We start from the raw sequence: 26,125 nt of genomic DNA, 5'->3' as shown, positions 1-26,125 counted from the left end.
CTGTCACTCTCTTGACTGGAATTCATTTTACAACAAGAGAGTCGTTGCTTCAATATGACGCAGGCTGCCCTTTATATGTGATCCGACAGCATTTAACATTTTCATTCTGTTCTGAATGACGGCGGAGAAAAAAACAAATGATTTCCTTGGAAGAGGCAATCGCTGTAAATGTCAAATTATTGCTGGGTTTTGTCCGTATATCGTTAGAACATTGCTGGTTTACTTTACATCGGGCATTTTGCAGGGCAGCTAAGTGCTCCCAAAAATATTTTTGGAACATATTCACTTTTTTTTTTTTTTTTTGTCACCAGAACCATTCCTAAAGAAAGGCCCACATGCAGTCAAGTGAAGCGTTTTCGTTCCACGGGCCACACCGGGAAGCACTTTACTGGTGCGGCCGACTATTTTTGTTAGCTGAAAGCAAATAAAGCCCTTTGCAGTCATAAAGGGCTTCGGCTGTTAATGGCGAGGGAATGAGCTAGGAGACAATCAGCAAGAAGATGCTTTCACTACATTAGCTTCTCAAATCAAAGCACCACAAAAAGGAAGACAGAACCAGCATTTAACTTAGCAAGGAGCCACGGAGCCGATGAATAGAACGAATGTTCTGTTTCGAGATGCCCTCCCTTCATAGAATTTAATGGCCGATAGCAAAGTGAAGCGTGTTAACTCCCAATAACTACATTAGTGCGGGACTATTTTATTTATTTATTTATTTATTTTTCCAAGACTACAGAAGAGGCTCAGCCAATTTAGCGTTTCCATTTGCATTGCTGTTGTAAATTGTACACAATGAAATCAAAACCTCGCTGCACTCGCTACAGTCTGTTATCCATTATCAGGTTATCCCGATTTATTAGGAATACTTAATTTGAGACACTAAGTGCAATAAAAGGCACAGACTGATATGTAGGAGAAACTGTGCAAGGCCGCCCGGCAGAGTAAAGATTTGGATCAAGTAAATGTAGAGCGGAATTACAGGTGGGGTTTTTTTTTTTTTTGGTTTGTTTTTTTGAATGCGTTTGTTGAGATTGATGCTCTCCTTCTGTTATGACGGAAAAGGCAGAGATCACTCAGTACTAATCAACAGGCTGGACACGAGCTGGTCTTTATCACTTTGTCCCCTTTATATGAGTCCCAACCTTGGCTGGGTGACCAGTTGCCTGATTTCTCATTTTGTTGCACTGCGACTGACAGTGAGCGGCTCTGATTGAGGGGATCCATTAGGGATCAGCCCGAGGAAAGCCCGTTTGATGGATGAGACCAGCAGTCACCTTCAAAGCTTGCTAACAACACCTGTATCCTCTCTGTCACACAGGCGCACACTCACACACTCACACAAAGCAGGCACACTTCTGCTGACATATAGCAATTTACTCACTTTGTAGGGAGAGAGGGAGGAACAGAGGAGAGATATCGTCAAAGCCGAAAATCCATACCGGCCTGTCACTTCAACTTGTAGCCAAAACTAACAGCGGAGTTGCACTTTTGCCGCTTATAAACAACAAATAAATGCCTTCGGGCACAGCTAAGTGCGGCTTTTAACACTCATGGAATATGAAAGACTATTCCTAAAATAAAAACTACAAATCACCTCGCGTGTGAGGCCACTTTTACAAATGATGTGTTGTCTTGCACGTTCGCACCTTTCAGTGTCTGCAACATAACCAGAGAGAATATGTTTTACGGGGCCATGTTTTTCACAAGAATATCCAAGCGGGACGCGAGCAGGAGACTTGAAGCAAGTTCGCTTAAACAGGATTAAAACGTTGCACATGACTGTGCTCAAGCTTTCTAACGTCAGTCCTTCCCAATATTTATCATTTTAAACAAGGTATTTCTTTGCCATATGTACAGAAAAAAAATCTCTGCAGCACTTGACTTCCGTGTACAGCAACGGGTGCAGAGGACCGAGTGCAGATCACGGACGACGGAACTGACTCCAAACTAACCTTACCTGTTTGCGTCTGCATAAATATTGACAAATATTGGACACCTGTCAACTTAAAAGGAAATTTTGCAAGTGCACAGACTTCAGCCAAGAGGGAACAACGCACATTTTGTACTAGATTCACAAGTCTTATTGACATGATAAAATATATCCTTCCTACATAGCCACCGCCCTCATATTTTTATAATGAATTGTTAATTGTTGTCCAACCTTACAAAAAATAATGAGTCGATCAAAGTGGACACGAATGTTTATCTGTAACGCTTCGGAGTAACTAAGCAGCTTGGACCAATTTCATCAGCGCAGAGTCCAGTTTAATTACTGCGGGGGCATTGGTTTTTCTCAAATTGCCGACGGTTAGCCAGCAAATGTAACTCCGTCTGAGAGGAATGACTAATTTTGGAAGACAGAAAAAACAACTAAGTGCAAATCTTGCACGGGTAACGATAACTGGACCCGCTCGACAGTGACGATGACGTGAGACTCAAAGAGTGCACAATCACTGTATTCATAATTCAGCTGCCTGGCCTTAAACGAACCCTTTGATTTTTTGATGCTTTCATGGACTAATTACATCCATATATGAAGCCACCACCGCCACCCCCCCCCCCCCCCCCCTCCCAAAAAAAAAAAACAAAAGAAAAGTGAAAGCTACGTTATCCGGTATTTGTATTTGTCGTTGTGTCGCATGTGGACAAGTCTCGGCGTGTGGACGGGAATAGCCCGCCTGTACCTAACGGGCTAATTGCTCTCAGCAGTATTATCTCATTAGGGCCCATCAGCGTTTGACATTTAAATACAGAGCTGCTAAAAGCCTCTCCGCTTATTTAACATGAACATTAGCATCCGTCAAATCCCTCACAAAAGGGCAGGCACAGTTCCGGGGTCTTGTTGACTCCATTTCTTCCATTTCCTGGCTCTTAAAACCCTTGAATGATTTCTCTCCGAAGTCAAATCGGAAGAATGCTTCTAATAGAAATGGCCGCACGGCCAGAGCCGCTTAAAGGCGTCACGTAATTTGTACGAACGCCGGGATGAGTGAAGGTAAGCAGGGCAGGTGAGAAGAGGAAGATGAGCAATGGAGTGTGGAAAGAGGGAGAGGAGAGGAACGCCGGGTGAAACAGAGGGAGGAAGGTCAGCAATGTGGCGTTACACAAGGAAGGGAGAGGCTGATGGGCACCAAATGAACAAATTATGACGGGCTCCATTTTGCAGGATGGGGTCACCCCTCCCCCATCTCCCTGCCACCCTTCCTCTCTCCTCCACTCCTCCTCTCTCTTCTCCTCTCTGACAGTTCAATTTCCCCCTCTCGCCTCTCCGCTGCAGCCTGCTAATTGTGAGTGAAGCCTTATCATTGGGCCCCCCCGTTCACCCTCGGTCCGAGGCATCGCCGCGTCTCAGGGAGGAGACCGGAATGTCAAAATGTTATCCGAGACGGCGAGCCGCCAGAGAGACAGAGGTCACACACAATAAGAGTGGACGCTCATCCGAATTTGCAAGCACGGGAAATTCCTCCTTTGCAAAGGATTCGCAGACAAAAAAAAAAACGCTTGCAGGGTATTGAGATATGATGGCTATAGATTTGTGGATCGTTCGATTGATAGATAAATTGGCAAATAAGTACTGTGAATTGATGGATGAGGAGATGTGCCACTTTTAGGGCCCTCTGAAGTCCCGGCAGCGGAATCGAGCGCGAAGGGTTAGCCGCTAGCTAGCCCAAACCGCAGGTTGAGTGTTTAGGCGCTACCAGTCTCGTCGCTTTGTGGTGATTGTCTTTATCCATACGCATAACCCGGAAAGTCTTTAAAGAAACTGTGCATTGCGTTCAAAAGCCCAATCAGCCATGTTGGCGTATCTTGCATTCTTAAAAAAAAAAAAAAAATGGAAGTGATGGATGACGGTCCCAGCAATCTGACATCTTTTACTCTGATAGAATTATGATCCAACATATTTTTGCTCCAAAATGTATTGTTTTGTCAGGTGTAAAATCCCCACATTGACAGGAAGAGTGACTTCTCTGAGTGGAGCCGATGTGCGTGCTTTTCAAATATAGCTGAAGAGGTGAGTAATAGATGTGTTATAAGTGAAAAAGTCAACACTGCCAAGAACACTTAGTTTGCGTACACATGTGTGAGTGTGAGTGTGTGCGTGCGTGCGTGCGTTTCCACAGAAGAAGCACGGCAATTTAAATCAACGCCTGAGAATGGAATGCGCATGCATTTGCTGTGACTTTTCCTTTTTGGAAAGACTTTTGCCTTGCTGCTGATAGAAGGGAATGTTTAGCGGCGCTCTCAAGCAATTTACTGGTCATCTGATTGGGCTGCTCTCGGGTCAGAATAATCTGAATGCAGGAAGACCCGGCAGGACAGAATCGCTGACCCCAGACATCCCCATCACACGAGGCTAGATGGAGGGAACAAACGAAGATTCCGAGCGAGAGATCACGCCTCTATATTCCAACACTGGTAATAAGGGTTAATTCATTGGTTAAGGATTAACAAGGCGCAAGAGTGTGATAGGCAAGCAGTTGCCTTCTCAAATATGAGTTTAAATCAACCCTATTAGGCGCGATATAATTTCAGACCCAGAGCCTCTCCGGGTGGTAAAGTAATTACACAGTGACCTCCGGGACTACTCTTTTAAAGTAAAACTCCTTTGGAAAGTCAGACGCTCTCATTTCCTCCATGCTTAAGAGATTCTCAGTGGCTTCGGCAGCTCGAAGGCGCCACAGAAAAATTCCGCCGACTCAAGGCCATTTTGCCGCATTCAAAACGTCGGTGTGTCATGTCCTTGACAACATCACCTAAGATCAGTCAGAATCAGAATCAGCTTTATTGGACAAAAGTATGTCAGGAGTCAGGATTTTTGAAACTCTCGCAAATTCACAGTTCTGAAGGATTATTGATTGCGCAATTTCTTCAGTCGCAGGGAATTTTATTGATTGTTTGAACGGAGTTGTTTAGCAAATTTCCTTGCATTGCAGTAAAAACGGACGGCACAGTTGTTGAGGCCCGACTAGTTCATTGCCGTAAACATGGAGAGCAAGACAAAGTACATTTTCCAAAAGATTTCGCAAGCATGTTGACAGAAGGTCTCAAGAGTGTGCAAGATTGACATTTTGTATGAGCTGTTTCGTGGACTTTATGTAGAGACGATGACTTTGGAGCTTCTGCCCGAATTGTCTCATTGTAGGTTTGTATCTTTGGTTAAAAAAAAAAAAAAAACCGTGGCATTATGAATGACGAAGTAGTAAAAATTGCATTGATTTAAAGGAATGTATGCCGTTTTATAAAAAAAAAAAAAAAAAGTCTGATATTAAAATTGAATGAACTGAAAGTAGGTTATTTTTCCAAAGATCTTTTCAACAATCACTCCTCTCTGGCCCGATACAATGTCTCCAATTGAATTTGAATGATCATTTTACAAATGGGTAAATGGTGGAAAGGAACCGACAACTCTTTATAATTTGGAATAACAGTTACGGTAATGGTCGCGTATAACAGCGGAGTCCTATATGCTGTACATACAGTATATACGGTTGCAACCATCGCGTCGTTATTGAGTGTACATTTCAAGGCGGCATGGTGGAAATACTGGTTGGAGCGTTGGCCTCGCAGTTCTGAGGGCCGGGGTTCAAATCCCGGACCTGCCTGTGTGGAGTTTGCGTGCTCTCCCCGTGCCTGCTTTGCTTTTCTCTGGGCACTCCGGTTTCCTCCCCAAATCCCCAAAACATGAAACATTAATTGGAGACTCTAAAACTGCCCCCGGGCGTGATTATGAGTGCGACTGTTGTCGGTCTCCATGTGCCCTGCGAATGGTTGGCGACCAGTTCAGGGTGTACCGAGCCTCCTGCCTGATGATAGCTGGGATAGGCTGGAGCGCTCCCGTGACCCTTGTGAGGATAAGCAGCTCAGAAAATGGATGGATGGATGGATGGATGGATGTACATTCCAAATCTTCTTCTTCTTCTTCTTCTTTTCCTTTCGGCTTGTCCCGTTAGGAGTTGCCACAGCGGGTCATCTTTTCCCATCTAAGCCTATCTCGTGCATCTTTCACTGCCCTCATGTCCTCCCTCACAACATCCATCAAGCTTTTCTTTGGTCTTCCTCTCTCTTGCTCCAACCTCAGCAACCCCTGGACATGTCCAAACCATCGAAGTCTGCTCTCTCTCACACCTCGTCTCCAAAACATCCAACTTTGACTGTCCCTCCAATGAGCTCATTTCTAATCCTATCCAACCTGCTCACTCCGAGCGAGAACCTCAACATCTTCACTTCCGCCACCCCGAGTTCTACTTCCTGTTGTTTCTTCAGAGCCACCGTCCGTCTCTAATCCGTAGATCACGGCCGGCCTCACCACTGTTCTATAAACTTTGCCCTCCTTCATCCGAGCGGAGACTCTTCTGTCACATAAAACACCAGACACCTTCCGCCAACTGCTCCCACCCTGCTTGGACCCGTTTCTTCACTTCCTCACCACACTCACCATTGCTCTGTACTGTTGACCCCGAGCATTTGAAGTCGTCCACCCTCGAGCTTCACTCTTCCTCCTCCGCCCCTCTCATTCACGCACATATATTCTGTTTTACTTCTTCTAATCTTCATTCCTCTCCTTTCCGGTGCGTGCCTCCATCTTTCTAATTGTTCCTCCACCTGCTCCCTGCTTTCGGTGCATATCACAATGTCATCTGCGGACATGTACATTCCAAGTAAAACATCAAACCGGTAACATTTGCTGTTTGGCAATCCTCTTGGAAGGCTGTACAGTGCATTGAATTTTTTTGAAGTTTGGTGTCGTGTTTTTTGGGCAGAATCACGCAGGCGGCAGTGGTGGGAATTTACATTAAGGTACGGCTGCATCCAAATGTTGCTGGCAGTTTGAAAAACTGAAAAGTTCCCGCGATTATTACTCTACATGTAGTATAAAAATTCACGTGCATGTCAGACACAAGTCGAACGTGACCTCAAGGCAAGCTCACGTTAATGACAATCTGAGCTAAGCTAATATTTCATCATCAGCTAACCGTTGTCTGGATGCTATTAGCGGGCTAATGGGCAAAATACTCAGACCCTGTTAAAGAGCAAGCAGCCTCGGTCACACTTGAGATTCGCTGACTCGTTGAGGCACACGCGTAAATTAGCATGCGAAGAGGAGACACGCGAGTGACGGACACACAGGTGACCCTTCCAGATATAGGTACATGCACAAAGGCACACAAAACACATAGACACACAAGCATAGACACCGTGACCCCTACATGGTTGATGAGACAGGGGCTGATATGCGAGTCAGGCGGAGCCACATTTGTAAAAAGAGATAGCCAATTACGCCGGCCCGGGCTGGGGGATAATAGCCTGCCTGTCAGGGTCCGTGTGCATGATCTGTAAGTGCATGGATGTGTGTGTGCCTGTGCCGGAGCACGTAGCACCTAAGAGTGAATACCAAGCTCCCTATTCTCACCTATTTGCCCTATATCTTCATTGCTTGGGTATTAATTTCAGAGCGGCGCGGCCACACAGAGCGCGGGTCGTTAGTGTGATTCATCTTGGCTTCCTCAAAAAAAAAAAAAAAAAAAAATGGGGCTCGAGGACTTTTCTTCCACAACGGCAAGAAGATTTCTGAAGAAAAGGGCTAGGATTTGAAACTGTTTACCATTATTCAACTATTCCTTCATAACACAAAGAATTCCATTCAGGCCTTCCAACATGGTTGAACAATCCTAATTTCAACCTGCAACAAATTGGTCACCTTCACATATATCTCCAAAATTGTGCCAATATTTACTCGTTACAAATGATGTACTGTATCCAACAAACCGTTCCACTTTTGACTCACTGGATGTGCCGCAGGCTTTTCCTGGTGCTGGACACCCGGGACTGGTCACCAGCCAAGCACATACCGGAGTCTTCAATGAGCATAAACTGGGGATGTGGAAGGAAACCAAAAGGACCCACAGAGAAAACCCACAAAAGTACACGGAGAACATGCAAACTCCACACAGGAGGGCATGAACAGTAGGGCGAATGGACGTGCTTGCACCGTGATGCCGAATGCGCAAACCTGACAAAATGTGGCCATTTTTAGGAGGTGGCTGTTGAGGTAAAGAGGGAGCTAAGTCCAAAGGCCGAGCTCTCAATTTACGTTCCTGCCCTCACCTACGGCCACGAGCTGTGGGTCGTGAGCGAAAGAACAAGATCCCGGATAAAAGTGGCCCAAATGAGTTTCCTCTGCGAGGTGTCCGGGCTCTCCCTTAGAGAACGGGTGAGAAGCTCGGTCATCCGGGAGGGCCTCACTGTCGAGCCGCTGCTCCTCCGCATTGAGAGGAGCCAGATGAGGTGATTCGGATGCCTCCCCCGGTGAGGTGTTCCGAGCACGTCCCACCGGAAAGAGACCCTGGGGACGACCCAGGACACGCTGGAGAGACTACGTCTCTCGGCTGGCTTGGGAGCGCCTCGGGATCCCTCCGGAAGAACTGGCTGGGGAAAGGGAAGTCTGGGTATCCTTGATGAAGCGACTTTCCCCCGTGACCCGACCCAGAAAAGCGGTAGAAAATAGATGGATGGACGTTGAGCTCCGTACTTATTTGAACAGAGAGCGAGGCTCATCTTGCAACAAAAGTAACGTGGTTTGCTTTTGCATCCAGATATACAGTGCGCCTCATTTTTGTCAACCCAAACAACCGTCACGGAGAAGGTCATGAAGATGGAGACGAGAGACATGATCAAGGATAGCTCGTCGTCCTCATGATTCAAGCCACTCCGATCGCTTCAGGTGAAGCCACGAAATGCTGTCATAGAGACATTTGGATGAAACGAGCCAGAAAGAAAGGGGTTAAAAAAAACGGGAGACGGCAGCAGCAGCGACAGAATCATTCCAAAGCTCCAACATCAGTGCTTGTCCTGTACTTTCCACAGACGCACCATCTCCTCAAGGACTCGGCCCCGTCAGCCACAGCGGCCCAGCCACCTGAAACGGAGCCATGATGGACTATCAGAGGAAGAGAAAGTGTTCAGGGGAATTGTGTGGATTTAGTGGTCTGCTGCTGACACATGGCTTTGAGCGTGGTAGAAAAGCACTTTAACTCTTCAGCGCTTTTATAGCGTGTACACACCCCATAAAACTTGAGTCTATGTGGCATCGCTCACGCTTACAGACACTTGCGCACAATGCATATGCGCTACGCATTTGTCCATTAAACAACCAAATCACATCTGAGGAGTTGATCTGTAATTTTGGACGCTTTCAGTTGATCTGCTAAAAGACCACGACACAACACTTGAAAAAGTTTGGAAAGCTGCCATAATTCTGGCCCTACAATTGCTCGAGACGGATCTATGTGAGGTGGTACCACGCATTCCACCTGACTAAAAGTTGGTTGTCAGTCAGAAGTAGTTGGCGTTGGGGAGAAACATTTTTAGGAAATTCAGGAATTCAACGACAAAATGTATGTATGACTGGCAGAAAATGTGTAATTACAGTTGCTTGGAACAGATTCGGCTACTTACATGTAAAAAGCACTTCTACTTACGAAAAAGTCACGTGACGAAACAACTTCTGGAAGGAATTAATTTCATAAGTCGAGGTACCGCTAAATAGCACTTCATCTACACTATTACAGCGGCCAAAGCAATTTACAAAGCCTCCCATTCGCCTATTCATACACCAATGGGCAACTGCTGCCATGCAAAGCGCTGCCAGGCCCACTGGGAGCAAATTAGGGGCATTTTGACATGCGGTGCCGGGATTCAAACCAGCTACTTGGGTCACTGGACGACCCGCTCTAGCTACCGAGCCACAGCCGCCCAGTTTAGGTCAACGTGCTATGCTACGGAGGTTTCCCGCACGCGCACAAATGGGCGAGATGACGCCGAATGTCACTTAGCCGCGAGGCGCGGTGCTCCACCCGGTGACACAGCAACATGTCGCCATAAATAAATCAGCCTGAGATAACATGAAGTTAACAATGATACAGACAGAGGAAATAGTGCGACGAGGCACGTCTGAAGAGTAGACAAAAGAGCAACATCACTGATGACGAGCAATACGGCCATGATGCAACGTGGCGGGACGCGACGTTCCAAACCCTTTGCGCGTGGAATACTTCGATTCTAGGAGATGCGTGGCTGAGGTGGTACGGGGGACCACCTTCAAATGTACGAAAACCAAACCGCTGAACTGCAAGACACGGTATTTACTTCAGTAGGCAACATAAAACGATGTGGCTGGCGAGGCAGATCAGGGTCCAGGGGGCTTGAGTTGGGCCCCTGCGATCTGGTCTATCACCGTATGTCAGGATGGGATCCCGAGGCAGATGCTTTTTTGCATGAATATCCCAGATTCCAGCTCTTGAATTTGTTTGCACGCCGTCCTTTTCTTTTAAGACAGAGGATGGCAAAAAATGTGAAAGAGCCAAACGCGGACTTGGAATTTGCTTCCCGCAGCTGGAAGGAGCGCTACTCCTCAGCCTTTCAAATGATGAAACCGAAAAAGGTATGTATGCCAATTAAAGGGCGAATGAGCCCACCTTTACGATATTCATCCACATTTAAGCCGAGCCAGATTGGAGCTTAAATGCAAGAAAACAAAGCAATATGTGAGACAGCCCTCTCGCCGTTTCTCCATCTCTGTAATAGAGATGCAAGCTCCGTAATGCTCGCTGGGAGCCAAGCATGAGATTGAGGATTTCTCACACACCATGCATTATTCATAGTGCAGAGCAACAGAGTGTGTAAGATGAGAATTACGCAGCATGAAGAGAACAGGGGAGCGGGGACTGAAGGGAGAACGGGGGTTGGGGGGGGGGGGGGTTGGGGGAGGAAGGAGAGGGCAGCACAGGTGAGCGAAAAAGAGTGAAGGCAAGTGAAAAGAGAGACGGCGGACACGCTCAGATCTCCATTTTCTTTTCCTGTCAGCTTAACCCCCGGATTGTTCTCGGACTCCGAGAACAGAGGGGTGGGACGGAAATGAATATGGAAAACGGAGAGCCCGCACGGCGTCCGTCGCCAGATTGGCTCACAATTTGCATTTGTTAAGTACACGTCTTGTGAGTCGGTTTGTATTCCGAGCACAAACTGAATAGCGCGCAGGAAATTTCAGGGCTCCGTTACAATTCGTGTCCAGCCTTCGTTCTCCGTAATGAAAAACAGTGGGAAATGAGTCAGTGGTGGAATTGATTTGTTTAACAACGGCAATGGAACAAAGCGGGAGGCGTGGGAGCAAAAATAGAAGGCTCGCTATCTTAAATGAAACCCCGAGACCAAAAAATTGCAAGATTGCGGCAGATACAATTTGACAAATGAATTGCACGGAATGATATAGTGTTTTTCACTCAAATAATTGATCGATGCTGGGGGGGGGGGGGGGGGGAGTCTATTACAGTCTAACAACATCCACAGAAGACGCAAACCCTTGCAATATACTCATGACACTCTTAATTTATACCTCAAAAGTACAGCTACTAATTTCAGAAATGTAATTTATCAGCCATCCCCCCCCCCCACACACACACACACACACATTTGAATTATTAAATCAAAGCGACTCCGTTTGAGGAAACCACTGCAATAAAATTGTAGATGTTCTCCTGATGACCCTCATTTTCTTTGTCTGAAAGCTTTTCTCGGCAGCGGACTAATGGTTATTCGAGTGGCGTCTTAATGGAATATTACACGATACTGTATATTTTTGTTGAATGCGAGCGCGCTTGTGTATGCGCACGCATGCGCAACTCCGCCGATGTGGCGTTAATGACAGCAATGTGACGGTTACTGGCTTTTTAACTTCCCGGTGATGAAAAGCCAGTATTAATTTGGGCTACAGATTTCATTTGTTCAGAACAGGAAAAACAATATAAATCACTTTTAGAGTGATTAGAGGGAGGGTTGGATTAATCCAGGCTTGATTAGGGCATTATGCCGCCTTGTTATGGACACACAGGGTGACTGACGGTAATTACTGTCTGTAATAGGCGAACACACACGCTCAGTCAAGGCATCAGCCGCGGCAGTGGAGTGTGTGTGTGGGAGCGATACCGAGCCTGATAACATTTGCTTTCCACCAATTACGACGAGAAATACCTTAAATATTTTGCAATTGTTGGCCCAAGCCGGCCCCAGCGTGACAGACAAACAGTATTCCAGGGAGTGAGTCATGGCTTTCTTGATGATTATTGATACCTCGAGACAAACATATTCACCCAGATAATAAAAACAGATGGCAGTAGGTAAGGCTAATATTACTCTGTGGAAAATTAGAGAGGGGCTAAATCAGCAAGTCGATTTGCGGACGCCCGAGGGAGCCTCGGACGCACACACACACACACACACACACACACACAACGTCGACAACTGGAGGATCCAAAATGTCCACAGTGAAACGAAAGGATATTTGAATGAAGCTCATTAAAGGGCCACTGATTTTATTCTTGACGGAAGAGGTGTGTTGACTGTGTTGTACGAGGCTTCACACGGTTTCAGGTGTGGGAGAAGATCCCAAATGCGTCAAGCTAAATATCCTTTTAAAGTTTGGAAGCGGACGTAAGGCGGCCGAACGAGACGCGTGCGTCCCATTAAAGAAAGCATTGGAAAGAACGTACGCGCATATAACACACCTTGTTGCACATCTCGAGCATGTGGCTTTCTTCCTTTATGACACCCGTCGTTCCTTTTCATCACGTCGTTGCTTGGAAGAGAACTTAAAACACGCTGTTGGCTCTTCAAGAGATCCAACATGATTTGATGTGCTGACAGTACCTACCACACATGCACACACGCCACCCTCCATTCCCGAGAACCCCTCCCTGCAGTCCCTTTGCCATGGAGGACCTTATTTTACGAGTGCACAATTGTGCTCCTTGCATGTTTATGACCAACATTTGGAACAAATGGCGAGCGTTGCCTGGAACAACACAGATAAATCTCGTCAAGTCACAGGCGGGGACGGCGAGCCGAGCGGGTGCCGCGCTCAGCGGCTGACGGGAGGAGTGCTTGCATTATTCAATTAACAGCGGCTGAAAGGGCCACAATTTATGCAGCATTTAGCCACGCGGGCCGGGACACGCAAACAAAACACGCGGCCCGCAAAGGCAGACAGACGTGTGTTTGCATTCGGGGAAAAGACCGGACTCCCCTTTCCAGTTTGCCAAATCAAATATACAGTGAGAGCAAGCTAAAAGGCACTTTCAATCAGCCGCTCCGGGTCTTTCTGTCAATCCGTGAACAACAACAATCTCGCCTACTTGGAGTGGGCCAAGTCAACATCCATTCCCCAATAAATTCAATCAGCGATGCCGCGCGAGCGGGCGCGGGCGCGTGCCAGTGCGTCACTCTGACAGGTACAACAACAAAAGATCATTTTTCAAGGAACACCTCCATAAGGAGACAACGTTGAATAGTCAAGGGCGCTCATTTGAGTTTGGGAAAATGGAGAATCGGAATGCACTTTTACTTTGTGCATTCAAAAGCGACGACGCGGGCAAACAATCTTAAGAGAGCAGAGCGGCGGAGTCGTCAGGCCTGAGCTAATGACATTGACGTAAAAGGGGGGCCGCGCGCCGCAGTGATTGCCTGACGGTCGGAGAGCCAAAAGCAACCCTCGCCGGCTCATCGCGGGCCTGCGCTCTCATTATTCGGCCACAAATGGAAATGCAAATCGCTCGCTCGCCGTGGACGCCTCAAATTTATTCAACTAAAAGGTTTAATTTCCATTTTTCTCAGCATCAGCTTTATTTATAAATGTCGTGCCCTATGAAGACCCTGTTATTTTCTCCTTCTCCTCCAGGCTCTTAACAAATCTGCTCATTAATATGGAAATGGAGAATCAATCGTTTCTCCCCCCCGCCCCCTCCGTCGAAGGGCGTTGTGTATAATGCGCTCAGACTGGTCATCACAACAAACATATTTAAATATTCACACGGAACCTACACCTACACTTTGGAATACGAATGCAATGCTTTTGTCTTTGACCATTTTTTTTTTTCAGATTAACTCGACATAAAAGGTTTATATTTCTCAAATATGTTTCATACTTTTGTTCATCTCAAATTCTGACCTAATTTCTAATACGCGATTAGATTTTTTTCAAGCATCTTAATAGAATCACTATATTTGAACAGATGAATACAATACACATCTCACACAGTTGAAGTCGCATTAGCGGTCATGGATAACAAAAACGTATTCTGTCAGACATTCCAATACTCAAATAGAATAAAGCACATTGAGGGAGGAGTGGAGGCGTTCTTTGGACAGGTCAAGTCCACTCTTAAATGTTCAGTTCATCTCGCGCAAAACAAGGCCATGGATACTCAAATTTGCATACTCTAATGCTCTAATTTGAATGGCAAATAAAGCAGAGTGTCACCACGAAGCGGCTCAAAGTAATGTGGAAATACGGTTTGGTTTCACTGCATGATGGTCGGATTTTTTTTTTTTAAGCAAAGGCAACGTGCTGGCTGATAAGGACGGCGACAAACTTGCAAAGGAAAATGGAAAGAGAGCAGCCTCCTGGTTTGAAATATCGAATCTCACAACGACTGTCGCCTGGGAGCAAAACGACTTTTAGCTTCATATTTGTTGGATTCTACTCCATTAAAGTGCAAAAACATCTCATGCTCACCAAATAACTAAAATCCAGAGAAGCAATTTTGCACGAGAAAATGTACTTCAAATGATGAAAAAGAAAGTTTTAGGTTTATGTTCTCTCGATTGTTTGAGGAAAAGATGAGGCGCTCACTCGTTTTAATGATCACAAAAGTCTTTAGTTTACATCACATATCTCCAATCCTGCATTTAGAGTAAAAATAAAACGTGGAAATATATTCGGGGAGTGTACATTCTTCTTATTCGGCCATACGACCGTAACATTTAAATACTGCATCTCCATCCCATTCACTCATCGGATTATTGCCAGGAAGGTGCCAGATGTTGCGGCATTAATAAGCCATAATACCGAGTCCTGCTTATCCAACCTTTCAGAACTCTAAAATAACACTCATAGACATTAATGAGATGTAATTATACGCCAGGTTCTAATTCAGGGCAATCTGGGGATAATTGCATCCACGGCTTTTAACACTTGGTCGTCAAGTTGGCGGGTGAATGACTTTCCCTCTGCCTCTCGGTCCGCCTGTGCCCGTCGTCTCTCTACAGTCGACAGCGGAGAGTGAACTATCGCACCTATCCACTCTGGTCGCCGACCTAATGAACATTTCTAAATGGCCATGACCAGCTGGTTAGGAGACTAATGTAGCAGCTATTAGCCAAAGTGGTTGTTTCCACACTCACACACACACACACACACACACACACACACACATATGTGGACTGCAGTATTGGAGGAAGAGGATGTGAGGGCGAGGACGGACATTTTCGCCATCTTATCCCCCCCCCCGACCGGACGCACGTAGCGCGCATGCACAAAGACGGGCGGTTGTTTATGTTTCGCATTGTGCAGCAAACAAACCGTGCGACAGATTCTAAACCGTTAGAGTCCTTATTAGGGCCTCAAGGTGTGTGTGCATCTGATTAGGAAAATTCAGTTTTACTCAAGGTCTCAGCACTGCGGTTGCAGACCACTGACCATTGATTATTCATACAGACGGTGATTGGGTCCATTAATACGAGATTAGGGGAGGAACTGATGCTCACTTGGCGTGTGCGTGCGTGTGTGTGTGTGTGTGTACAGGGGGTGAATTGTAATGAATCCGCAGCCTGTGTTAAAATAGAGTCCATCAATGGCTTTGGTATAAAATGGCTATCGAGTGCATAAAGCAGACTGAGTAGTGAGAGAGTCAAAGTTGCAAAGAAGCTAAATCTATACCGGACACCAGCCTTCCATAAAACCAAAGGGGTACGAGTGCCTATTGTTCACATATGACCGATAAGATTAAAACAATAAAATGTGGAATATCTTAAACGCCGTCGTTTACAGCATACCGTAAGATTTCCACCTAATAGCATTTGTTCTCCAATTGAAACTTAATCTGGGTAAATGGTGCTTAAATGTTTAAATCACATTTACAGGCTGTCAACTCATCTGATGTTCTTCACATGGTCACCCTTCGTTTGAATGAAAATAAATTGGAGGCAAATGAGGAAAAAAAAAAAAAAAACCTGCCAAAAGAGACACAAAGACGCCTGCTGGTGGCGTTCTAACGCCCCCAAGCGGCGAGAACGCTCACTTCGGGCAACTCGCACCAAAGTGGTGGCCAAAATAAATGATACAACTCGGATTTTTAGGAGAAACAAGTCATCATCAGAGATATTATGATAGCGATAATCCTCATTGGCAGCAGAGATCATCGACACAGCAGATGCTTCCACTGCTAATCATCCTCATCATCATTACCGCCATCGCCATTAATGTCCTCATTATTATCACATGGAGGAAGATGGCTGTCGTATTTGACCTACAGGAGGTAAAAATACTGTACAGCGGGCATTATGTTTCGGTAGAGGACTGAAATGTACTGGAAGATATAGATATATCCATCCATCCATTTTCTTAGCCGCTTATCCTCACAAGGGTCGCGGGGAGTGCCAAAGCCTATCCCAGCCGTCAACGGGCAGGAGGCGGGTGGGGTACACCCTGAACTGGTCGCCAGTCAATCGCAGGGCACATAGAGACAAACAGCTGCATGCAAAAAAAAAAAAAAAAAAAAAAAAATCGCACTTTTGGGGTCATTCTAAGAGTTTCCGATTAACGTTGCATGTTTTTGGGGGTGTGGGAGGAAATCGGAGTCCCCGGAGGAAACCCGCCCAGGCACGGGGAGGACATGCAAACTCCACACAGGCGGGTGCGGGGATTGAACCCGGACCTTCAGAACTGTGAGGCCGACGCTTTCCAGCTGTGCGGCGCGGGGGATAAGACGGAGTCCGTTCAACTGACAGGTTTATATAAAATTTGGTAGTTTTCACCCAAAAAAAAAAAAAAAAAAAATCCCACGCAGAAGATTAGATTCCAGAAAGGACCTGCTATGCCAGTGATTGGCAATCCGATCAAGAGGAATACACAAATAGTCTTCCGACGGGAAAAACCTGCCGGGCTAACTCCTCAGGTTTAGTCTCAGTTGTCTACCTGCACGTGAAAATTGGAATAACATTCACCGGAGTAGAATATTTATGTGGAGGTAGGAACATCGGAACAATGGAATGGGTTTCCGTTAGACGGTAGAAAGTTCAATTAAAACGTGCATCTGTTGCCATTCATCAAACGGAATTTCAAGAAAAATCCTGCAAACTTGCATTCGGCATTTGCGGATGTATTTTTGGAACCTATCATCTGTTCGTCACCCCAAAAAAAACTCTACAATTTTTGTGATGAGGGAAGGCCGCAGCAATGATTTGATTTCGTTGACACCGTCTGATGGCAACTTGCTGTCAAGGGAACAAGTTGAAATGATTTGAGGAGCTTCATTTAGACAAAGGGAGTTAATTGCTGCTACCGTGTCAAAGGCAATTAATAACCCCTGGAAGCTGGACATCAATTACTTGCAGATTTTTTAATTTTTTTAAAGGGAAAAACATGTGACTCAGTTGGGAAATGGGAAAACAAAGATATATTAATTGATGTTATGATACTGTATAAGTGTTTATGTACCAAAAACATAGTATTAATCTGGACAAAGGTTGTAACAGATATATGCTGTAATTTATAAATAAATAAAATATAAATGAATAAACTAATACAGTACATGTTAAGGTAGAAATGGGAGTAAACTGTTACCATTCTCCAGCGGACTCAGAGGAACACGTTTGATTCTCAGACAGGTCGGAGTCCTCCTGTGGTTCAGAACTGGATTCTGGCTGTCAAGATGTGCTTTGACAGGTTGCCCCTGGAAATGCAGCCACGTGTACACATGAGAAAGTTGTTCCATGAAGTAGCTGACATTTTTCAGGTTGCGGAAGTGGTATTTGCGTGACCTCAGCACATTCAGGGTACGCGGTCGCAGCGTTTCTCTTTATACATTTGGGATTTTTTTTTTTTTTTAAACAGTCCAAATTAGGGTTGCTCAATATAGTGTCGCAAATATAATGTGGCCAATATTCATGTTGCCGAGTTCTGCGCAATGTTGGTGTATTGATATGCAGTCAATCAGCTGTAATATAAAAAAGTGACCAGCAAAGATCCGCTTGCTCATGCTAATAAAGATTAGCATCAATGCTCGTGTTAATTATAAGCCACCAAACAACGAACAAGGATCAGGAAATTGTTACATACTTGTTTTTAGTAAGATAACTTTAAATGAGGTCAGGGAAAACAATTACAGACCTGCATTTATTGTATTGTTTGTTCAGAATGTGACAGATGAATAATGCATATGACATTAGATTACTTTTGGGCTGGGAGCCACGGCAATATCGAAGGGACCAACTTCAGGTGTACACAACAACGTTTTGCTGAAACTGAAATATAGAAATAGCAATGCATACATTAAAACCCGGGTGAAAAATGTATTAAAAAGAGATGAATAGTGTGAGGAATATGCCAATGACACTGCATTATGAATGGGCATGAAAATATATTTTTTTTACTTCATGTCTAGAGAGTCATGGCAGGACGGAGCAACGGTCTGCAATAGTTCAGTTCAGGTAGACTTCGTACTAATGCCCTTGCATACTTTTGTACGTATTTTTTCTAGCGAGGGAGAAAAAGACAAGTAAGTCGTGGTCTTCGCATTCTATGGATGTTAGCCTGGATTTTTCTGACCATCACAATATAATATGGCAGGGTTAGAGATAATATCGTGCAGCCCAAATTCAAATAAGATGTCCTTGTGTCAAATTTGAAACGGCTCGCTTGCTTTATAGGGACTTTCTGCAAACGAGTACATTAGCCTGTGGGAAGCATTTTTTTTTTTCCAATACTTTGAAAAGCAAATGGGGAAAGTTTTATGGCAAGTGGATTTAAACGGGAGGAAATGCAATATTGCTACGCGCGTGTACGGGGTTCGTCATACACTTGTGAACAACCGATGTCTGCAAATGAATTGTAGATATCTGGAAATCCATTTTTGACCAGTCAGAATGAAATTGTACATTTCTCAAACTGGAGTTAACAGCTACAATTTCAAGATAGTTGAAAAGGGACATGTAGAATGTTGAATTGAGTCGCATTAGCGATATCTGTGAGGGTTTACCAGACAGTCTCTCAACATATAAAGATAATCTGCGTCACATTCCAACAGCGACGGTTTGTCGTGACGTCACGCTATCCGCGGTGCTGAATTGTGACGTCATTTCATCGCGCGCCCCCCCCCCCTCCCCCGCCGGTTTTGTTTTGTGCTTACCGGGCTAACGCGGGGTAGCAACGAGCGGAGGGTCCTCCATCAGCGGGCGGCGGAAAAGACCGCAGGCGGCCAAAGGGGAAGCCCAAGAGCGAGGAGGGAGCGAATAATTGCAGGCGAACGGAACGGGGGGAGCGGGGAGGAGGGGGGGGGGCGCTGACACGCCGGAGCGACTTCTCTGGAAGGTTGTAAAATGTCCGACTTTGACAGCAACCCGTTTGCGGACCCGGACTTCAACAATCCGTTTCAGGTAACTAAGTAGTAATAGTTGTAGTAGTGGCAGTAGTAGTACGAATAGTTGACAGCCGCATCATAAAACCGGTAAGGGGATCCTCGACTGCTAGCCAACATTAGTACTAGCAACGTTAGCATGATGGACAGGCACCGTTGGCTTACGGTTAAAAGATATTTCTCTATGTTCCGGTTTCGAGATCACCGATTCGTTTCGTTTTTAATGGCTGTGGCGTGCTAACGCTTACTGTAGGTTTGTGTGGATGTCCCCGACGAACTGCATGGCGAGGTAGCACAAGCGGCTACCTAATAACGAGCTTTGAACGCAGGCAGCTGCGGGCCTTCCGTATCGGAAGCGAGCACTCTCCATGCTAGCTTCCCACAGTGGACAGAAATTGAGTGCTTATCGACATTCTCGAATGTTCTTGGCGTCGAGGTTGTGGTCGTGCTCCCTCCCGGAGGTCTTCTAACATATGTGCGCCTTTTGTACTCTTTCAATACATTGTGAACAAATAACGCCGACTCCTCCCCAGCAGCCTTTATTATAACAGTAAGTAAACTGGTAAACCAGGGGTTGTGGGTTCGTATCCCACTGGGGCCTCCACTCCCTGAGAAGGGTTGCGTCAGGAAGGGCATCCGGCGTAAAAATTGTGCCAAACATCTGAGATGACACGCTGTGGCGACCCCGAAAGGGACAAGCCGAAAGAAACTTACTTACCTTACGGTGCATTCTTACATGTTCACAATGTTGATGTCACCTCCTCATCGGACCTCAACCAGTTGGATTGAGGCTGCCATCGAGATATGAACAGTAGGTCGGCAGGACCCGCCCCTTTAAAGTCCGGCGACGTTAAAAAGTCTTTTTTTTTCCCCCTATTTTTATGTATAGCATAGCTCAAAATGAATATGTGACCCGGTTCAAGTTCGACAGCTATGCGTTTTGTTGATTGAATGGGGATAAGCATGTCAGGCTGTCAAAAATCACCGGATCAGATATGTGTGGATGTTATGACGTCAAAAGTTCACACGTGATACCAGTCCGCTTGGTAGGCGCTACAAGGCCACTCACCCGAGGAGAGAAAATTGCCGAGCGGCGTGCAAATCTTGAACTTTGCGTCTGCTGCCAAATTCGGAGGAGGGGAGGAATAAATGGCTCCAATTTATCTGGAGAAAAATTCCTTTGACCACCGAGGGGCATTTTTAAACATCCACGCGCGCAGTCGACATTGATAAATCAATTTATATAGTTTTTTGTGTACTTGTGTATTTTCCCATTTTTGAATGCTAGCAAAGAGCTTTGGAGACTCACTCAGACATTTCAGCAACTCGCCAGTCCTATATTAATAACGCCTATTTTTACAGGCTACTGTTGCGGACTTGCTCGGTTTTGTGTTGTGGTGAGTTTCATTTGTGAGTGAGGCATGCAGTCAACTTCCGGTGACATTAACGCCTGCGCTAACAGGCTGCTGCTGCTGCTGCTGCTGCTCTTGTAATTTATGAAGTTGGCGAAGAGAATCATTTCCTTGATGGTTCATACAACTGTAAACGCAGATCTCGTGTTGCGTCCCATCACCCGCGCTGGGGAATCTGACATTACGGCCCGCGGCTGTAATTCAAATTCCCGTATCTTTCAGGATCCCTCGGTGACACAGGTGACCCGGTCGACTCCTCCCGGCGGTCTAGAAGAATACAACCCCTTTACGGATGCCAGAACGGTGAGCTGAACTTGGGAATTTCTTCTCGTCGTCGTTCATATTACCATTTGTGTTTGTGTGACCTCATTCCATACGGTTCCATCTTATCCGTCTCAAATCTCTCAATCGCGGAGGACTGAAGTGACAAAACGAGCCTGTGATTTGAGGTGCATGTTGCTGCTGCTTTTCCAGGCTGCCCCTGGAAACGCCGCCAAGTCTGCTCCGGCACCTTCGCAGAACACACAACCCGCCATAATGAAGCCCACAGAAGAGCCCCCAGCTTACTCACAGCAACAAACGCAGGTACCAAACTGGTTCTTTACCCGAGCCAAACATTTTATGTACCTATTTTCCTTTTGTTAGTTCATCTGCATAAAACTTGACAAAATAATTTTGCCCCACTCCTACATGATCACCTGCAGGTATTACTGTTCATCAACATTCCATAAGAATTTTATGAATCTTTTGAGAAGGCAAACACGCCGATTTCTCAATTCCGAAACAACACAGTACAGTACAGTACAGGCTTGCCTGACGGCAAATGTCGGATATTTCCTACGTGGAACCCCCCCCCCCCCCCCGTGTGAATTTTCCAGGACCAAGCGCGTGCTCAGGCCGACTTGTTGAGAAGGCAGGAGGAGTTGGAGAGGAAAGCGGCTGAGCTTGACCGCAGGGAGAGAGAGCTGCAGTCTCACGGAGGAGCCGGTCAGTAAGTCCAGCACTGATTCAATTGTAGCTACCATCGTGTCTTGTGTGTAATGCAGCACCCCTCCCGTCCCACCCCCAAAAAAAAGTCAATCGTGCATATTACAGTCAATGTGATTTTACGGGCCTGCTCACCATCGCACAGTCGAGCATGAAAAATCACGTGCGTAAAATTTGTTACGAGTAAAAATACATAGTTATCGAAAGACGTCGCTTATTTTGTGTAGTCTGAACCGATGTTCCCTCGAAGCTGCGCCACTGCGCAATTGCGCACTTTCAGCGGACATGAAAACCGATCCAGCGCAGCGAACCAAAGCCAACACGGAAGCGCCTGGTCTTTAACAGCGAGCTGCTGCTCAGTCTACTTCCACTTCCTCGGTTACCTGACACCGCCCCCCTCCGCTCTTAAAGGGGTACACTCACACACACCCGTAACTTTATATCTGCGGGCGTGACTGACCACAGCCGTACATTTTTCAAATGTGAGTGACTGATATTATACGTGTGGGGGGGGGGGGCATTCATATTTTATGAATGTATGCCGCCATCTAGAGGTTCTGATAAAGCTGTATTGCGTAAGTGGCTGGTTGCTCGCTTCCAGTTCTAGTTGTTAGCTACTTTCGCTCGTCACCCTTTCTCGACACGAGTGAGGAATCGTCCATGTTGACTCTGTGCGGGCAGGTCGGAAGAACAACTGGCCTCCCGTGCCCGAGAAGTTCCCCGTGGGTCCGTGTTTCTACCACGACATCGCAGTGGACATTCCCATCGAGTTCCAGAAGACGGTGAAGATCATGTACAACCTCTGGATGTGTAAGTGAAGCCTTTGACCCGAAGAAGCGACCTTCACACGACGTGTCCCTTTCGGTGACGATGGGGTCTTTCCACCAGTCCACGCCGGCACGCTCTTTGTGAACATGTTCGGCTGCTTGGCCTGGTTCTGCGTGGATCCGACCCACGGTGTGGACTTTGGTCTGGCCATGTTGTGGTTTCTGCTTTTCACGCCTTGCTCCTTTGTCTGCTGGTACAGACCGCTGTATGGGGCTTTCAGGTGAGCGAATTCCGGGATCTCGAGGCTTGCTTTCCCGCGGTCGGCCACTTTTCAGTTTTCAAAAACCCTTTCAAATACATTGAAAATGTGGTTTGTCGCCATGCCAGGAGCGACAGTTCTTTTCGCTTCTTTGTCTTCTTCTTCGTCTACATCTGCCAGTTTGGAGTCCACGTTCTCCAAACGATCGGCATCACCGGCTGGGGCACATGGTGAGGAAGTCTGGCACCCGGCCACGCGCTTGGAAGTTCTGCCACGTTTGCGATGACCGTTGTCGCTTTCTTTGCCGTGCAGTGGCTGGATCACGGCGCTGATGGGCCTGAACAGCAGCATCCCGGTGGGCATCATCATGCTGCTCATCGCCGCGCTCTTCACCACACTCTCCGTGGGCTCCCTCATCATGTTTAAAAAGGTAGCGGACTCTTCCCACACCGACGTTCTCTCTCGGCACGCTGGTCGGGGATCACCCAAAAAGGTCGAAAGGCAGGGAACCCGCTCACCAAATTGATTTCAGTCTTAACCAGATTTGTCCTAGCACTCAATAATTTGCTTTTTCCCCCTGGGGGAAAAAAAAAAAAAAAAAAAATCTCATTAAAACATCAAAATGAACTTCGAACTCTTGTACAGTTCGGTTTTACCGACACAATGGAAGAAAAGCTTGAATATCGATTGTGGGAATTTTGTTAAGTCACGACCAGATTCATGAAAATCAAAGTGTTATCATGTGCAATACTACACACGGGAGACATATTATAAATGGATTTCTGCCGTTTAAATTTATGAACAGGTCTGTGACATGTTTTTGTCAAACTACACCAAGAAGTACGAATAATGGGAACCTTTACGCACTCTACTTTGCTGAAACAAGGGCACCTCTGGAAAAGTACTTGCCTCTAATACTTCTGAACAAGTGCTAAATAGTGGCAAGGAACAACCCCGACAAGCAGCAGATAGTAAACAATTCTTCTTCTTCTTTAAAAAAAGTGGCCACTTGCCTGCTTCAAAGTCTTTATTTTCATTTCCAGTGGACAGTTCAACAAAAAAATAATAATTATTATCACACTTTGTGAATTTAACCGAACCACATGTGCTAGCTCACTGCTAACACATAATGCGAAAGGCCTTAGACCGGCAAACGAAACTAGCATTGATGTGCAGAGATGTTACGCTAGTTAAACCTTTGAGCAACAGGATGTTTTGAACACGAGCAACAACACGTGGAGGCAAATAAAACAGCAATACTCTGGGTATATATTCTTTATCCTCTGTGAAAAATGACTAATACTGCAGCTTACTGAATCGCTTAGTTGTGAAACTCTACTTTATGTGTGGACCGTACATCGGTAAGCTAATTACAGGCATCTGCGCGCAGGTACACGCGCTGTATCGGACCACCGGCGCCAGCTTCGAGAAGGCTCAGCAGGAGTTCGCCACCGGCGTCATGTCCAACAAGACGGTCCAGACGGCGGCGGCCAACGCCGCGGCTAACGCCGCGTCCAACGCCGCCCGCGGGGCCTTCAAGCCTCACCCGTAGACACGCACACAAGCGGAGGCAAAAGTCTGTCCCTGCTCAAATCACCCCCGATTTGCTAACGTCGCCACAAAATGTTTTCACTCCAAATCTAACTCGTAACAGTTTGCCTCCTACCGTGCTTAGTGTGCTTCCCGGCCCCCCCGAGCGAGTCACGTTTTGTCCTCGTTATCCGTCAGTGGGATTTTACAACCCCGCACAGAATAACCCCCCCCCCCCCCCCCCCCAACCCCGTTCACCTTCTGATTGACTGGACAGGTCAGTCGCTCCGCGGCGAGATTGATTGACGGCAGGATGTGCGCGTGTTCGAGCACGCGCAACAAGGTAGCTAATTCATTAGCGTTGCGTCTGCCGGATGCGTGACCCGACGGACGCGAGGACGACTCAAAAGACGTGCGTGCGTGTGTGAGTGTGTGACATAATTTGTCATTGTATTACCTGTCACGTGGGGGTGGGGGGTGGGGGAGGGATGTAAAGCTGCTAGCAATCGATGTGGCCTCTTGCTGTTTTCGGGTTCCTTCTCACGAAGCGGATTCGCACTAGACTCAGCAAACAAGCCGACATAAATGGTTTCGGGGGGGATGAGTCATGTGACCTGCTTTAAAAAGGAAAATTGGAATTAAAAAAAAAAGTCACCCCAGTGTCTAAATGATAGCATGTGACTGGTGCACATTACCCAGCTTAAAGCGATGATCCACATTCACGTTAGCGTTTTGTTTTGAAAAGTCACCGCACACCAGTGAAGAAAAGTACACTCAACGCTGGTTGAGTGCGCCTCCCGCCATCTAGTGGACGAGTATTTAATTGTTCTGCCCGTGACTGGCAAGATAGATAGATGGACAAAGACGCTTTATTTGCAGTAAAGAAATGTGTCATTTTCAGTAATCCTCAGAAGCACTGTGTTTAAAAGCTGTACAGACTACTCTCATCAACCGGATTCGCGTCGTACGTGTGCGGCCGCGCGGCACCAAGCAAATGACTGAAGTTGTTGTTGTTGATGTTGTTGCAAATGTTGGACTGAATCTCAACCCGAGTACTGGAAGGCTAATATGCCAAGACTAACCACAGCGTTTCTTTTATTTGGCGTTTGAAAGCGCGTTTCTGTTAGTTGCTCTTATTTATGGCATTTTTTTGGTTTGACGTGTCCGACGTGTTCCGTGCATTAGAAGGCATCCTCCTTTTTGAAGGCGTGACTGCTTACATAAGACAAATCCCACGAGTGTTATTCTACTGTACGTCCTCAAAAGCTGTGAGAAATCTACCAAATGTCCATTTAGATTTTTCTTTTCTTTCCTTTTGTGATGTGTTCTTTTGCCATATTTTACCGAACGACATTGAAAGTCGTATCGCGCGAGCCAGTCCGTATTACCGAATGTGTTGAAACAACAAAATGTGTTTGAGAGCATATTTCACTGAATTGAGAGAATAAAACTCATTGGAGAGGAATAGCGTACTTTTTTGTACATTCTGTAAAGTTGCCCATTTGACGCCCCCCTTTAGGAATCACGTGTAAAAAGAGCATTTAATGCACTCTTGTCTGGCCTTTGTCGCATGTGAAATAGTTTTCAGTTTTGTATATTTATGGTGTTAACATGGAATAAAGATTTGAAAGAGATGATCTGTGGACTTTGAATGGCACATATTTTACCATTCACCATGAATGTGGAGAGAAAAAGAAAGCGTT

At 46.1% G+C, this 26,125-nt stretch overlaps 2 protein-coding genes across 6 annotated transcripts in view; one reads left to right on the top strand and one right to left on the bottom strand.

Annotated features, from left to right (window-relative positions):
* LOC133499788 (homeobox protein orthopedia B-like) overlaps positions 1 to 21,091 on the bottom strand; it is a 72,050-nt gene extending 50,959 nt beyond the window's left edge. Inside the window, exons 1-2 of one of the 4 annotated variants that reach the window (XM_061818120.1) lie at positions 20,185 to 21,091; positions 17,675 to 17,783 (exon numbers count right to left, since the gene is read on the bottom strand). The gene's annotated coding sequence lies outside the window, so the exon portion shown is untranslated. Of the gene's footprint in view, positions 1 to 17,674; positions 17,784 to 18,284; positions 19,154 to 19,238; positions 19,363 to 19,714; positions 19,850 to 20,184 lie in introns of those variants that run through there. The other 3 variants (XM_061818122.1, XM_061818124.1, XM_061818123.1) reach the window with 3 other exon arrangements.
* LOC133499787 (secretory carrier-associated membrane protein 1-like) lies at positions 19,351 to 25,887 on the top strand. 2 transcript variants are annotated; one of them, XM_061818118.1, is made up of 9 exons: positions 19,351 to 19,485; positions 21,101 to 21,181; positions 21,353 to 21,463; positions 21,757 to 21,865; positions 22,547 to 22,675; positions 22,754 to 22,913; positions 23,021 to 23,122; positions 23,205 to 23,322; positions 24,283 to 25,887. In XM_061818118.1, exons 1-9 carry the CDS (start codon positions 19,429 to 19,431, stop codon positions 24,442 to 24,444), a joined length of 1,029 nt encoding a protein of 342 aa, XP_061674102.1. In that variant the 5' UTR covers positions 19,351 to 19,428; the 3' UTR covers positions 24,445 to 25,887. The 2 variants fall into 2 exon arrangements, with proteins under 2 accessions (XP_061674102.1, XP_061674103.1); XM_061818119.1 differs by lacking the exon at positions 19,351 to 19,485 and adding an exon at positions 19,878 to 20,016.
* The last annotated feature ends 238 nt before the right edge of the window (positions 25,888 to 26,125 follow it).

The sequence above is a fragment of the Syngnathoides biaculeatus genome, chromosome 4, assembly GCF_019802595.1.
Source record: "Syngnathoides biaculeatus isolate LvHL_M chromosome 4, ASM1980259v1, whole genome shotgun sequence".
NCBI classification, from domain to species: Eukaryota; Metazoa; Chordata; class Actinopteri; order Syngnathiformes; family Syngnathidae; genus Syngnathoides; species Syngnathoides biaculeatus.
The sequence above is the reverse complement of the archived record's forward strand: the minus strand, read 5'-3'. Positions and strand labels throughout refer to the sequence as shown.